Source organism: Melospiza georgiana, chromosome 14, assembly GCF_028018845.1.
Source record: "Melospiza georgiana isolate bMelGeo1 chromosome 14, bMelGeo1.pri, whole genome shotgun sequence".
NCBI lineage: Eukaryota > Metazoa > Chordata > Aves > Passeriformes > Passerellidae > Melospiza > Melospiza georgiana.
In genome coordinates, this window is record NC_080443.1 from 3,370,146 (window position 1) to 3,383,727 (window position 13,582).

Below are 13,582 nucleotides of genomic sequence, written 5' to 3' on the forward strand. Positions count from 1 at the left end.
TCATTTACAACTCTATTTCCATCTCCTGGGTTATTCTCACTCCAGCCTCACATCAGGGTATGATGGTATGGTTTGAAACATTAATGCTTCTGTTCCTGTAGCTGAATGAGAATTTCATGGCAAAACAAATGCAAAGCACAGCAAAGCCAAGCCTTTCTGCTAGGCTAGAAGGTGGCATCCCTCTGCATCAAGCTGGGTCCTTCCATCCTTCATAATCTGGGCTCATCATGAAGTCTGTCCAATTCTCTTCAATACAGATACAGATTTCCAAGTCTGGAACACAGTCAACGCAAAATAATTCAGCTTTCACCTTCCCCTGAAAAAAGAGCAGGACAGAGCCAGCAGTGGCTCAAAGATATGAGGATAGAAAAGCATCAGCAAAACAAGCATTGGCCTCAGAAAAGGCAGAGATTGTACTTCAGAAATTATTTTTTTAACCACCCTAACAGTCATACACTTCAGAGCTTCTTTTTTTCTTTTTTTTTTTTTGGTTGGGATATATGCATACATACACATCAAAGGCAGCTGTATACCACAGTGAATTTCCTAGAACCAAGATTTCACATGTATTATTTAAATATATAAACATACCTCCCTTTGACCAGCTTCAGCTACCAGAAAAAGCAGATGATAAAAAAAAACAAGGTACAAAACCAAACCAAAATACACCCTCCCCCGTCAAATTACTGTCCACAGATGGAGTCATGGGTTGACACATAAGAGTCTGAGTCAAACTAAGACCATGGGAATAGAATTTAAGAATCCTCAAGCTTAGGTGTTAAGAGTGACAGTCAGGAACCCACAGGTCTGGGGATATCAAATTTTATTAAAAATTAAGAGATCCAAAGCAAGTCAAAGCACAATGATGCCCAGCATCTTTCTGGCTCAGTACCTTGCTCAGTAGTCCAGGAAGCAGCAGCAGACACTGACAAACATGATGCCATACCTGAATCATTTGCCTGCACACACACTATGGTAAAATGTTGCAGATAAATCAATACATACAACACAAATTTAAAAAAAAAAGCCAAAAAGGAGAAAACAGAAATAGAGAAAAAGTATGCTTAAGGGATGCTGCAGAGTAATAGACAAGCAGGAAGGAACAGAATTTTTAACAGAAATATTCCCTGCTTTAACAGCAATAAAGGAAATATTAAGAGAATCACTTTTCCCCTTTATGCTGCCTATGAGCTTGCATTCTTTTTAAACCAGTAGCTATTCTTCTCTATTCAGAGAGGTGTTTTTTGGAAAGGGGGTTTTTGTCTTGCTTGGACAGGGGAATTTTGTATCTTAAAAAACCAAAACCAACCAAACAAACACTTTGTATCCTGTCTACAAAAATCCTCACAGAACGCAGATCAACATTGTTAAAGTAACAAAAATTCTAACAAGTTTGCCAGCCAATTACCTTAAGGTTGTAAAGTCTTTAAAGTGTTGTATTTCCACTTTTTTTCTAATTTTAGGATGTTCTGAATACAGGGATGCAGTTTATATGAGCCAGAACTGAGGTGCCTTCAAGGATGGTTGATCCCTGTTTAGCACTTACAGGAGATGGCAGAAGGGCAGACACACACCAAGGCAGACTTTGTGATTTACACAGGTATTGACATTCCAGGGCACTGCACCTCTTTGTGCTCACAGTGCAAACAGAGAGATTTCTTCTGTGAAATTAATACTGAATTCTTGCTCTTCCCTTCCAAGGTATGAGCTAGGAGAGAAACCTGCCCTTCAGCACACAGCAGTCAGTGCTTACAAACAGCACCAGGCTTGTATTTCCCATTGATGCAAAGCTGTATAGAGTCCAGTAATGAGGGCTGTAGATACTTCTGTATGGTTCAACATCAAATTTTCATTAACCTGGATTTTTTTTAAGTTTCTGAAAGTAAAACCTTCTCAGTAAAATTTTCACTGAGTTACCAAATGAATCAATACACAAAATATGTATGATACACCTAAGAAATAATGGGAAGTTACACATCTTAGCTGTTCAGGGTTGCTCCCAAAATACAGCAGCACTCTGAAGTACATATTTCAGTTTTATGAGCCTTATGATGGTGATGGCTTGAGGCATGGCATGATCAGCATTATTTTATTATAGAAATATTTTTCTGTAACAGAAATAAATATACACGTTTAAGGTCCTTCATATCTACACAAAATAAATCTTTACTCTTTCTCCCAGCTGTACTTAACTACCTTAGACATACAAAACTATGGATTTAAAATTACTTCTAGACAAAAAAAAATAAAGACACTAAAACACTAAAAAATAAAGACACTAAAACTTTAAAGTTACCTCTAGACAAAAAAAAAAATAAAGACACTAAAACCTGTAGCCTTTGATGGAAACAATACTCTGGCAGTGCAATGACTACAGTACATGGCCTTGCAAAAGTGGAATGTACCCAAAATGTTTACAAATGCTAGGAGAGCAAGATCTCTTTCAAAAGTGCATTTTCTTTCATGAAATGAGTCCTGATCACTGAAGAACCCGGAAAAAATACTGAGCAGTATTTATTTAATGCAACTACAACTCTTGTTATGCATTTTGCCACAAGCCCTTCCTGGGATTAATGCCCTCAAGAATTTGAATCTTCTAACTCTGGAATGCACAGTATGAAACCAATTTGCAATAGAAGAGGAAAAAAAAAATCACTTCTATTTAATTCTTCTGTATTACATTTTAGTAGGAAAAGTCCTATTCCTTGTTTTTTTCAAGGGAGTCTCTCAAAGAGTCCTAGCGAAAGATCCAGGGCAAAATATAGCCCATTTAAAGGAAAAAATCTGTGACACTTTGATGTAAAGTGTTCACTGCAGAAGTCTGCCTCTACAGCCAGGAAAGTCCTGTGAGCAGCACAACTCAGGCCCACAACTAAGGCCAAATTTCACAGGTTCAGTTAATAACTGCACAACCTGAATTCCCACAACAACAAAGAGGTTTTGGAGCACTCAGATATTTACAGAGCAGCAGCATCAACCTCCTGGTGACCTCCTTTAAAAAGCATTTTTGTGTGTCACTGTGTCAGGGGGAAACTGAAGAGCTCTTGTCAGAGTAGGGACAGTCTGGCCACCACAACAGGACCAAGCCACCACCCAGCAGAGTTCTGCCATTCTGCAGGGACTCCTTGTTATGCAATGCCACCTTCTTACAGGTAAATAACTTAATTACTTCTAATAATACTCTAAAAACCAAAAAGGCACCAGTTCACATATAAGTGTGTACAATCTACAAAGTGTCAGCTTTAAAAATGGCACTGATGTATTTCAGTTCTTCAAAGGAAAAAAAAAAAAACCAAAAATAAAAAAAGCAAAATAACATTCTCTAAAAACAAACGATAAATAAAATTACTGGCTTATACTTCTGCACTTAAGTAGCAGATTTACAAGCAACGTGTGAGACAGATTTAATTTCAAAATAAACCAGAAGTCTGATCCTGACCAAGGGCTCAGCACTTCTCAGTGCAGCCCCAAGGAGCTGGAAAGCCTCAGGGTCCTTTAGGCACTCTCAAAGTGGTACCAGCATACTCAGAAAAACACAAGGGAGGAGAGGACAAAGGGTAGAGAAGGAGGAAACAATTCTGCAACTCCCAACATCACCATGAAGAAAATGCAACACATGGCAATGCCAGAAAGAAATATTGCTGCAACTAAGATTCAATGCACTCCACTCACACTGAACACTGCTACATTCTCCTTACAAAGCTTTAGTAGCTAAGACACCTGGTTTCATTCTGGGTATTCCACACAGAAAATGTGGATTTAGTGGATGCTTTAAGGTTCATATGGCCATCAAAACATTCCTGAAGGGAGCAAAAGAAGTGAGCAGTTTCCATATGAGAGAAAGGGATTTAAATTCCTCCTAAGCATTTTAATTAAAATGATTTAAATTTTAATTAAATTATTATGCCTAAAAAGACTATGTTATTTGTAGCTTAGTACTCAGAGTTACAATGACTGGTGTCTGCCCCAGGTTCCAGTAGAGTTCTCTAGTTCAATAAGACCACTGAAAGGCAAAGAAACACTGAATGCAGAGTGAGTAAAAGTACAAAAGAAATACCAGAGGATGAGATGCCTCCAAACTGCAGTGACACATTGCTGTTCTCCCAGCCCCTAATTCACACACTGGCCTACTTCTGCCCCATTGCAGTTTCAGGAATAGCAACAGTGACATAAACATGTCCCATTTAGCCCTGACTGCACTCTCTGTGGCATTAAAGCACACTCATTTTTAGTGAGCAAGTTGGGAGCACAGACATACCCCCTACCATCAAAGTGCACTGCCACAGAAACAATGAAGCTACAAGATTTACATGGACAAAACAAAAATTTTTATTAGCAAACAAGTAAAGATTCATCATCACTGGTATTGTTTTCAGAGAGGGAAGTAGATGACTGTAACATTGGCACTTCCACAGAATGGCAACAAGCTGCATGAACACCCAAAGGCTCCTCCTGGTGTGAGTTAGGGCAACATTGGTTTTGTCCATTCACTTGGATATGAACATTCATAGGGCTGTCTGGATAACCAGACTCCCACTTTTTTAAGGGTAATCTACATGGATCTTCACTCAGTGGATGACTTCCACTTAAACTACTGTCCTCTGGGACAGTCCTCCTGGATACTGACCCTCCATGGATCGTTTCTGTAACGCTTTCAGATAAAGGATCTCTGAAAGCCTTTCCTGTATCTGCTTTACTGCACTGCTTAAGCTCTCGGTCAGAGTCAGCACTTAAAGATTTATTGGTGTGTCCAGCCTCAGGCTCTGCATGTGCTGCTGTGCAAGTATTTGGCTGGAAGGTGCTGGAAGGCGACGGCTCTGTGATTTCAGTCTCTGGCTGCAGGCTGCTACATCCAGCTTCTTGTGGGCCCCTGGCCTGGCCGCTGGCCTCGGAGCCGGGTGCTGCTGGGGAAGGGGGAGGGCTCCGAGCAGTCCCAGCAGCGCTGCTGATGATGCCATCGCCCAGCGTGGTCTGGGAGGTGCGGGCAGGAGTCAGCAGGGGGATCTGTCCTCTCGCCCGGGGCCTGTGGAACAGCCTGCTCCAGAGCCGGCCCAGGCGCCGGCGGGACGAGCCGCGCCGTGAGGAGTGGCGCCGCATCTGCCTGCGCATGGCCGTGCGGATGTTCTGCAGCACCGAGGCCTGCAACACACAGGAGAGACCGGCATTGCACAGCACTGCAGAGACTGCCACACCCTCCTCTCCCCGTGAATATCTCCACTTTGCCACAATACTCAGACTCCATCCCTGTGCTTGCTTCTTAAATGTGTATTATCTAACAAACTATTGGAGAACACCAAATGTGGCATTCACATTCTCTCAACAGCGAGAGATCACTCTCTCTCCCAGATTTTCTCCTGGAGAAGCTCAGAGAGAAGAAGAGAAAACAATTCTTATCCCTACTTGCTGCTCCTGTTGTTTTCGCACATGTGGAATATGCTATGGAGATTCTTTACCTGAAGGGATTTGGTAATTGGATTCTGGGGATGGTTGTTTATATTAATTAACCATAACCAATCACTCAAAGCTGTGTTCTGGTTGTCTTGAGACAGTCACAGGTTTTTCTTTAGTATTCTTTGTAGTACAGTATCTCTTTAATATAATATAGTATTAATGTAATATAATATAGTTTAATAAAGCAGTTATTATTTAATATAATAACTAATAATTTATCAGTTATAAGTTATTAATAAGTTCAGCTTTCTCAATCAATGGAGTCAGATGCCAACCATTCCCTGCATCAGGGGCTCCCTGCATACTCTAACCAAAGACAGCTCTGCCTGTACCAAAAGACTCTCATAGATTTATAGAATGGTTTAGCTTGCAAGGGACCTTAAAGATCATCTAATTCCAAATTCCCTGCTGTGAACATCTCCCACTAGACCAGGCTGGTCAATGCCCCATCCAGCCTGGCCTTGAACACTGCCAGGGAAGAGCAGCCACAACTTCTGTTCCTTACAGTGTTTCCTTTATGAGTTTCAGCTCTGCTTATCTGCCCAGGATGTTAATTTCCCACTGGAGTAACAAACTACAAGTGCTTTATCACATTAGGAACTGTATCTCAGATGGGTACTTCTGAACCATAAAGGAGTTTTCAGAATGACTTAGTGGCTTGCCAGTGTAATTTACCTATAAATGAAAAGCAATCATTTTGTAAAATTAACAATTTTCCAAAAATCCTGCTATAGAGACTTTATTTTCTTATCATTTCAGGTGTATTTACAGTTTCAGCTTGAAAAGCCTTTTTCTTCTATCTACTTTGTGACCTTTCTCTCTGTCTCTATTCATTGTGTCTTGGTGTACAGCAAAAGTGATTATCTCACTGCTGCTTCCCAACAAATACATTCAAAATATGTTCAAAATATATATTAAAAATATATATAAATGTGTTCAAAACTACCCACAGCAAGATCTGTGGCTCTTCAGCTCCATGTAACACATACACATTTTTATATTACTTCCATATAATTAGCCACTGAAATACAGTTCCAGATTGATTGTATCTAATTTATAGCAGTTTGGCTGCTGAAATATAAATTGTCTGCATACTTGTGATGCATTGTAGACAGGGAAGTCTTCCACAGGGGGGATGAGTCCTTGTGCAATCAGCTGGCCATAGGAAGGTGGAGCTTCCCTCCGCACAAACTCTGCCTCCAGCCGCGTCATCTGAGTCTCAAAGGCTCTGGAACAGAACACACAGAAAGCATGGAACACAACAGAACACACAGAAAACATGGAACAGAACACACAGAAAACATGGAACAGAACACACAGAAAACATGGAACACAACAGAACACACAGAAAACATGGAACAGAACACACAGAAAACATGGAACACAACAGAACACACAGAAAACATGGAACAGAACACACAGAAAGTATGGAACACAACAGAACACACAGAAAACATGGAACAGAACACACAGAAAGTATGGAACACAACAGAACACACAGAAAACATGGAACAGAACACATAGAAAGCATGGAACACAGCAGAACACACAGAAAACATGGAACAGAACACACAGAAAGTATGGAACACAACAGAACACACAGAAAACATGGAACAGAACACATAGAAAGCATGGAACACAGCAGAACACACAGAAAACATGGAGCACAGCAGAACCACACAGAAAACATGGAGCACAACAGGACACACAGAAAACATGGAGCACAAGGGAACACACAGAAAACATGGAACACAACAGAACACACAGAAAACATGGAACAGAACACACAGAAAACATGGAGCACAACGGAACACACAGAAAACATGGAGCACACAGAAAGCATGGAACACAACGGAACACAGAGAAAACATGGAACACAACAGAACACACAGAAAACATGGAACACAACAGAACACACAGAAAACATGGAGCACAACAGAACACACAGAAAACATGGAGCACAAGGGAACACACAGAAAACATGGAACACAACGGAACACACAGAAAACATGGAACACAACGGAACACACAGAAAACATGGAACTCAATAGAACACACAGAAAACGTGGAACACAACAGGACACACAGAAAGCATGGAACACAACAGAACACACAGAAAACATGGAACACAACGGAACACACAGAAAGCATGGAACACAGCAGAACCACACAGAAAACATGGAACACAACAGAACCACACAGAAAATATGGAGCACAGTAACAGCTTGCCCCGCCTCCCTGACACTAATGTATATGAGTGTTGCCACGTTTCTCTTCCCAGAGAAAAGCAAAGCACGATTCTTCCCAATAATATTTCTGGGTTTCATGTTCTCTGACCCTCAGAGAAAGAAAAAACAATTCTTATCTCATTTACTGCTCTTGTGTTGTTCACAAGTGGAGTGCATTGTAGAAGATTGTTTACCTGAAGGGAATTGATAATTGGATTCTGGCGTGAGTGTTTGGATTCACTGACCAATTGGATCCAGGTGTGTCAGGACTGTCAGCTGACAGTCACGGGTGCTTGGCAGGTTCAGTTTAGATGTAATGTAATATAGTATAGAATAATACAGTATAATAAAGTAATTTATTAGCCTTCTGATAAGATGGAGTCCTCCTCATCATTCCTCTCCTTTGTCAGGGGCAAAAATATCTACTATACAAAAGCACTGCCAAAGGGCTCATGCTAGGAGTAAAACCACATGAAAATCTTATCAGGATGCAAAAATAAACAAAAGGATGAAGACTACAGGGTATAAACATGAATTAATCAAACTAGCAAACTCTCTAGTGCAGTCTCAGGTTGGACACTGTGGCAACTGAAATTTTTTCAAGTGGCCAGTAATTGTTGTGCCAGTAACAGCAGTAACTTGTTCAGCTAGGGCCCAAAGGTTATTTTGGAAAAGACATTAAGAACTGGAAACAATCACACAACAGGGCAGCTTGCAGTGCAGAAAGGTTTGCCAGTCCTGCCAGAACAGAGGCACTGAAGTTCCCACCTTAGCAGCTCTTTTGCAGGTCCTGAATCATGCAGATTTGATCAAGAGAGAATGTAAAGCACACTGTTTAAAAACACAGTGTTAGCAGCACAGCACAGGGCTGATGCAGGTGAGGAGATGGGAACCAGAAAGTCCCTTATGAATCCTGCAAGGCAGAACTCACTTCTCCCAGGCAAAGAAACACACACTACACCCAGAATGAGGCACACAGAACCAAGGGAAAGGGGCACAGCTTATACCATGGACAACACCCACTGAGAATAGGCCCCATCAGAGCAGGACATTGCTTTAAGCAGAACTGAGACCTGGAGTATTTGGGGAGGGATGAATGGCTGTTCAGATTCAGTGAAGACTTCACTGAAGCAGTTCAGCATTCAGTTTTTGGCAGGGGCACAGGGTTTGTTGCAAGGGGATGAGAAGGAAAAGGCAGATGAGGTCACAAACAGATTCTGCCATACTGCACAATAACCATGTACTTCTCACAGACCACAGAAGAGCTGCTATTTCCACTCACTACTTCCAGAAATCTTCTCTGAGCCTAATGCAGTGAAAACTATTTAGCTGTCACCAGGTCCTTGGATTTGATTTCATAGCATTTTGCAAATTCTCTGGTTAAGAATTGCCTCTCTTTTCCTTTTAACAAAACACTAAAAACTACCACAGCTATAAACACATCAACAAAGCAAAACAATTACCTGTACTCCCTGGTCCTCAGAGAATATAATTTAAATGCACAACCCAGTGCTATGACTAGCAGCAAGCCACACACAAGACTGCCAATGAGGGCAGCTGTGATGACCTTCCTGGGGACAATCACCAGGCAGTTACGCTCATCACTTCCATCCTGGCAGTCTTCTTGCCCATCACAGCGCCAGGTCTCAAAGATGCACAGATTTGTCCCACAGTGGAAATTTCCTGGCTGGCAAGTAAAGCAGTTTTTTTCATCTGAGCCATCTGGACAGTTCTTCTGGTTATTACAGCGGTCAAGTATTGAGTAGCAAAGCCCACTGTTTCCTTCACATGGGTATTCATTCTTCTGGCAAGCAGGACAGTTCTCCTCATCTTTGCCATTGGGACAATGCCACCAGCCATCACAATGCTGCTTATCTGTGAAACACTCCTCATCACTTCCACAAGGGTGCTCCCAAGGCAGGCAGTACCCTTTCACCTGATAGGTTGCATTGAATCCATGGCCAGTGCTCTTGGAGCGGGCATGGTACGAGACAGTGAGCTGGCCCTTGGACGACTCCACACTCACAGAGTGCCTGTTGTTGTGGTGTGAGAATGTCTGCATTAATTTATCACCTCTCTCTCCAATGCCATCATACACCTTCACATAGTCGTTGTAGCCCAGCTGCAGGTCGAGCTGCAGCAGCACGTGCCGGTTGTCCTGCGTGTCCACGTACCACGTGCAGCGAAGGTCTGACCTGCTGTGGTCTGCACGGAACAAGTCTGGGGAAGCAAAAGATCCATAAAAATTCCCCAGCCTTTTGCCACAGGAAAGATCAGGACAATTATCTTCATCAGAACCATCCCCACAGTCTTTAACTGAATTACACCTCAGCTCATTTGGCAAGCATTTGGTGGAGTGCCCTGTGCTGCACTGGAACATTCCTGAGGGGCAGATGCTGGATGGAGGGTCTGTTGGGGGGACAGTGCAATTCTTCTCATCTGAGTTATCACCACACTCATCCATGGAATTACACTTCCAGGTACTGGGAATACACTTCCCATTTGCACAGTGGAATTCATCTGACTGGCACGCAGACTGACCTATCTTTCCTGTGAAAGAGGACAAGGAGGAACAAAAATCAGTTTGAAAACTTTTGGAACAATCTGATATCGTTTTTCAACATCTACTACCATGCATGTCACAAGCTAATTAGTCAGGCCAGTACACTTCAGCAACACAGTTAAAAAGCCACATGTAAATAATATCAGTGTTACCACACCAATACCTTACAGTCATCAACGGCCCAAGATGCTTGTCAAAAAAAAGTACTCCTGTCTTGCAAGTTTTGCCAGAGAGAGTATGAATTGAAGTCAACAAACCCCCAAGATTTTACCTCTAATATAAGAAAGGCGAAATCCCTGAGCCTGTCCTGAGCTTGATGCATCTGAGTGAAAAAATATCCACACATGGTCCCTTGCAGAGATGAAAGATGGAGGTATGGAAGATCCACACACTTTGTACTCCTCCCTCTTGGAAGATGGGCCAATCATCAACCAGTCTACTGCACACTTCTGAGAGTCTTCCAAATCAAAGTTCTTAAAACTGTTCAGAACAAAAGAAAGCACAAGTTACAAAAAGGACATGTATCTAGAACAAAAGCTAACAGAGAAAGAACAGACTCTAATGGCTGACTTTCTGCATCAAACAGTGCTGACATAAAGGTAACAACTCAAAGATAATGAAATACTTTTTATATACCACCCTGAGTATACAGAAACAAAGCACATCCCTTAATCTGAAAAAGCACCCATGTCACAAGCATAAACATCACACCAAAGTAGCTCCAAAAGCTCAAACAGTGAGTCCTCTTTTAGTCAGTCCTTAAACAAAACTGCTTCCTAAAATACAGACAGGAGGAAAAGCAAAATTCTAGAATACATTATACAGAAAATAGATAAATTTCAGCAGTCATTTCCAACTGTACAAGTTATGAAACTAGGGATGACAGGGTTGACCACTGTCTTGGAAAAAGAACAATTGAAAGCAGTACAAAGAATCCTAAAGGGCTAAGTATGAGAGACAAATCCACTCCGTGAGCCAGGGATGGGTAAGGAGAGACCAAGAAGAGAATAGGGGTGGAAAGGGAACCTAAAATCTAACACCATTATGTTTTAATTCAAAGATTAAAATATTCTCTTTCTGGGAGTGCAAGTTCAGAGCAAACAAGACTAGAGCACAGTCAAATTTCTAACCCTTGTGCTGAGACAAGCCAAGTGATTATTCAATAGTAGCTGATCTGGTGCAAAGAGTTTGCAGTCTGACTGTTTGCAGGACACTGAACACAACTGGATAATCATCCCTACCTGTGCCTCAGGAACCATATGTGGTATTTGTTGTCTGATGAAACAGATTGCATTTGTATGCAGCAATCTGCAATGACAACAGCAGATTGCAGACTGCACAGAAAAGCATACTCATTAGGAAAGGGCACACTGTTCAGAACACTTAGAAATGAATTTTGGTCCTTTGTTATGTAACTCAGCTACACCAAATGAACTTGGGAGAAGCTGTCCATACTCCATGCAAATATCTAGACAGAATTTTCCGAAAGGCAGAAAAACTTGCAAAATACAGGTCTCCTTCCCTAGATGATTTTTCACAAAATCAAAGACAAATTCCTTGAAAAAGATAATGGAAAGAATTTTCTGATATCAATGTGTATTTACAAAAGGCTGTCAATGCCTGCCTGATCTTGACCTTTGAAGCTGAAAAGGAAAGATCAGCAAATATATAAACTAGCTAATTCATTTAGGCAGGAGACAGCCTACCCACACCTCTAGGTCCTGCCAAATACATTGGCTTAATAACTCTCAAAAAAATGTTATCAGCAAGAGCATGAGAAGTAAGAGAACACCAAAAGTGATAAGTTAAAATGGAAATTAGGAGATGACAAACAACATATGTGCAAGGACATTCCACCCAGAAATGTCCTTCCTCCTCTAACTCTTTCTCCCACCAACCTCTGTGTGTCTTCCCAGCTGTGAGGAAATATTCCCACAGCACTTAATTCTTTGCTATAAGCAATCCCATCAAGCTTCTGAAACCAGCATATTTTGCAAGGAAGTTTTAGATGACTGTGCAGCCAAAATAAAAAGATTTAAGTACTCAGCCATTCAAAGATATGCAAACCAGAGCATTTCTGTTACAGGTGTTCTGCATAAAATGTTTTTAATGACCAAGAAGTGAACAGCCACTGCACCATGAAAGGGAATTATCCAAAGCATCAGGGAAGCTATAGGTACTCACATAGAGTTTGTTTGTTATGTGAGATGTGAGCCAGCATTACTGAGCTACCACAGCAGTTTTGCTCTCTGTGATTCATTTTGGCACCACACATCACGCAGGGTTTCTGTCATCTCCTTGGAGGATTGTTCATAGGAATTTTTTAATGAAAACTTTTTGACTAAGTGTTAGAAATATCCATCTGCCCAACAACAGAAGGTTTTAAGGAAAAAGAACAGTCACTAAATCAAGAAACTGAAACTCAAAACTGGGAAGGGGGGGGAGGGAATGACTAAAAAAGTTCTTTTTGTATGTTGCAAACAAGTTCATTTACTACATCTTTTGGTGCTTGACTTTTGTAGTTATTTTAGATGTACCATGTAGTTACTTTAGATGTACCTTAGAGATGCCAACAAATTGTTCTCCTATCTTACCCAGCTCCCAGCACTCCCACTGGGTCCCACAGCCACTCATTTTCCTTGCTGTGTTGAAAAGAGCTACTTTTGTCTATCAAGTAAATAATTCAGCCATAGCATGGTTACACAACACAGACTGCACAACCCAAGGGGAGAATTTGCCTATGCAATAAGCTGTCTATAACTTACTTTAAAAAGCACTTCTTTCTAGAAAAAAAAGAAAAATATTTAACACTTTCAAGATTCATGCAGAGGAAGAGTACAGAAAAGTCAGCCACATGCACATACCTTGTTTACAAACTCCTCTGCAGGTGACAGCAGTACCCTCACGAGGCTGCATTTGTGTACAATTAAACCCTTTTACTTGCACCTTGGAAATGTAGTACTGTACATTATTAATAAACAGGGGGTTTTTTGGTTGTGGAAGAGGAGCAACCTTTAGTTCCAGCTTCCAATGCAGAAGCCCAGGCATACAGAGGATAACAGATTTTCCTGAGTGTCACTTATGGATCTCAGATTCAGAGCAGAATCCCACATTTCTTCACTGACAAATCCAAACTTCAGCCACAGAGTACAAGGGTGATGAGGCAGAACAGACTTGCAAGGAAACACTGTGTTTAAAGGTTCCCCAAGAACACCATGCCTCTCAGAGATACACAAGCTACTGGAAAAAATGCCTTGCTATTCAAAAAGGGAAATACAGAATATTCACAAGAACAAACGCTGCTACAAAAACAAACATCTTAATCCCAAGTGCCCAAAAG

The 13,582-nt window shown here is 41.3% G+C and overlaps 1 protein-coding gene across 1 annotated transcript in view; it reads right to left on the reverse strand.

Moving 5' to 3' along the window:
- Positions 1-4,305: 4,305 nt before the first annotated feature.
- LRP3 (LDL receptor related protein 3) overlaps positions 4,306-13,582 on the reverse strand; it is a 29,037-nt gene continuing 19,760 nt past the window's right edge. The window contains exons 4-7 of the mRNA XM_058033898.1: positions 10,514-10,722; positions 9,143-10,229; positions 6,547-6,679; positions 4,306-5,139 (exon numbers count right to left, since the gene is read on the reverse strand). Of these exons, the coding sequence (XP_057889881.1) occupies positions 4,333-5,139; positions 6,547-6,679; positions 9,143-10,229; positions 10,514-10,722 (2,236 nt within the window). The 3' untranslated portion in view covers positions 4,306-4,332. The remainder of the gene's footprint in view (positions 5,140-6,546; positions 6,680-9,142; positions 10,230-10,513; positions 10,723-13,582) is intronic.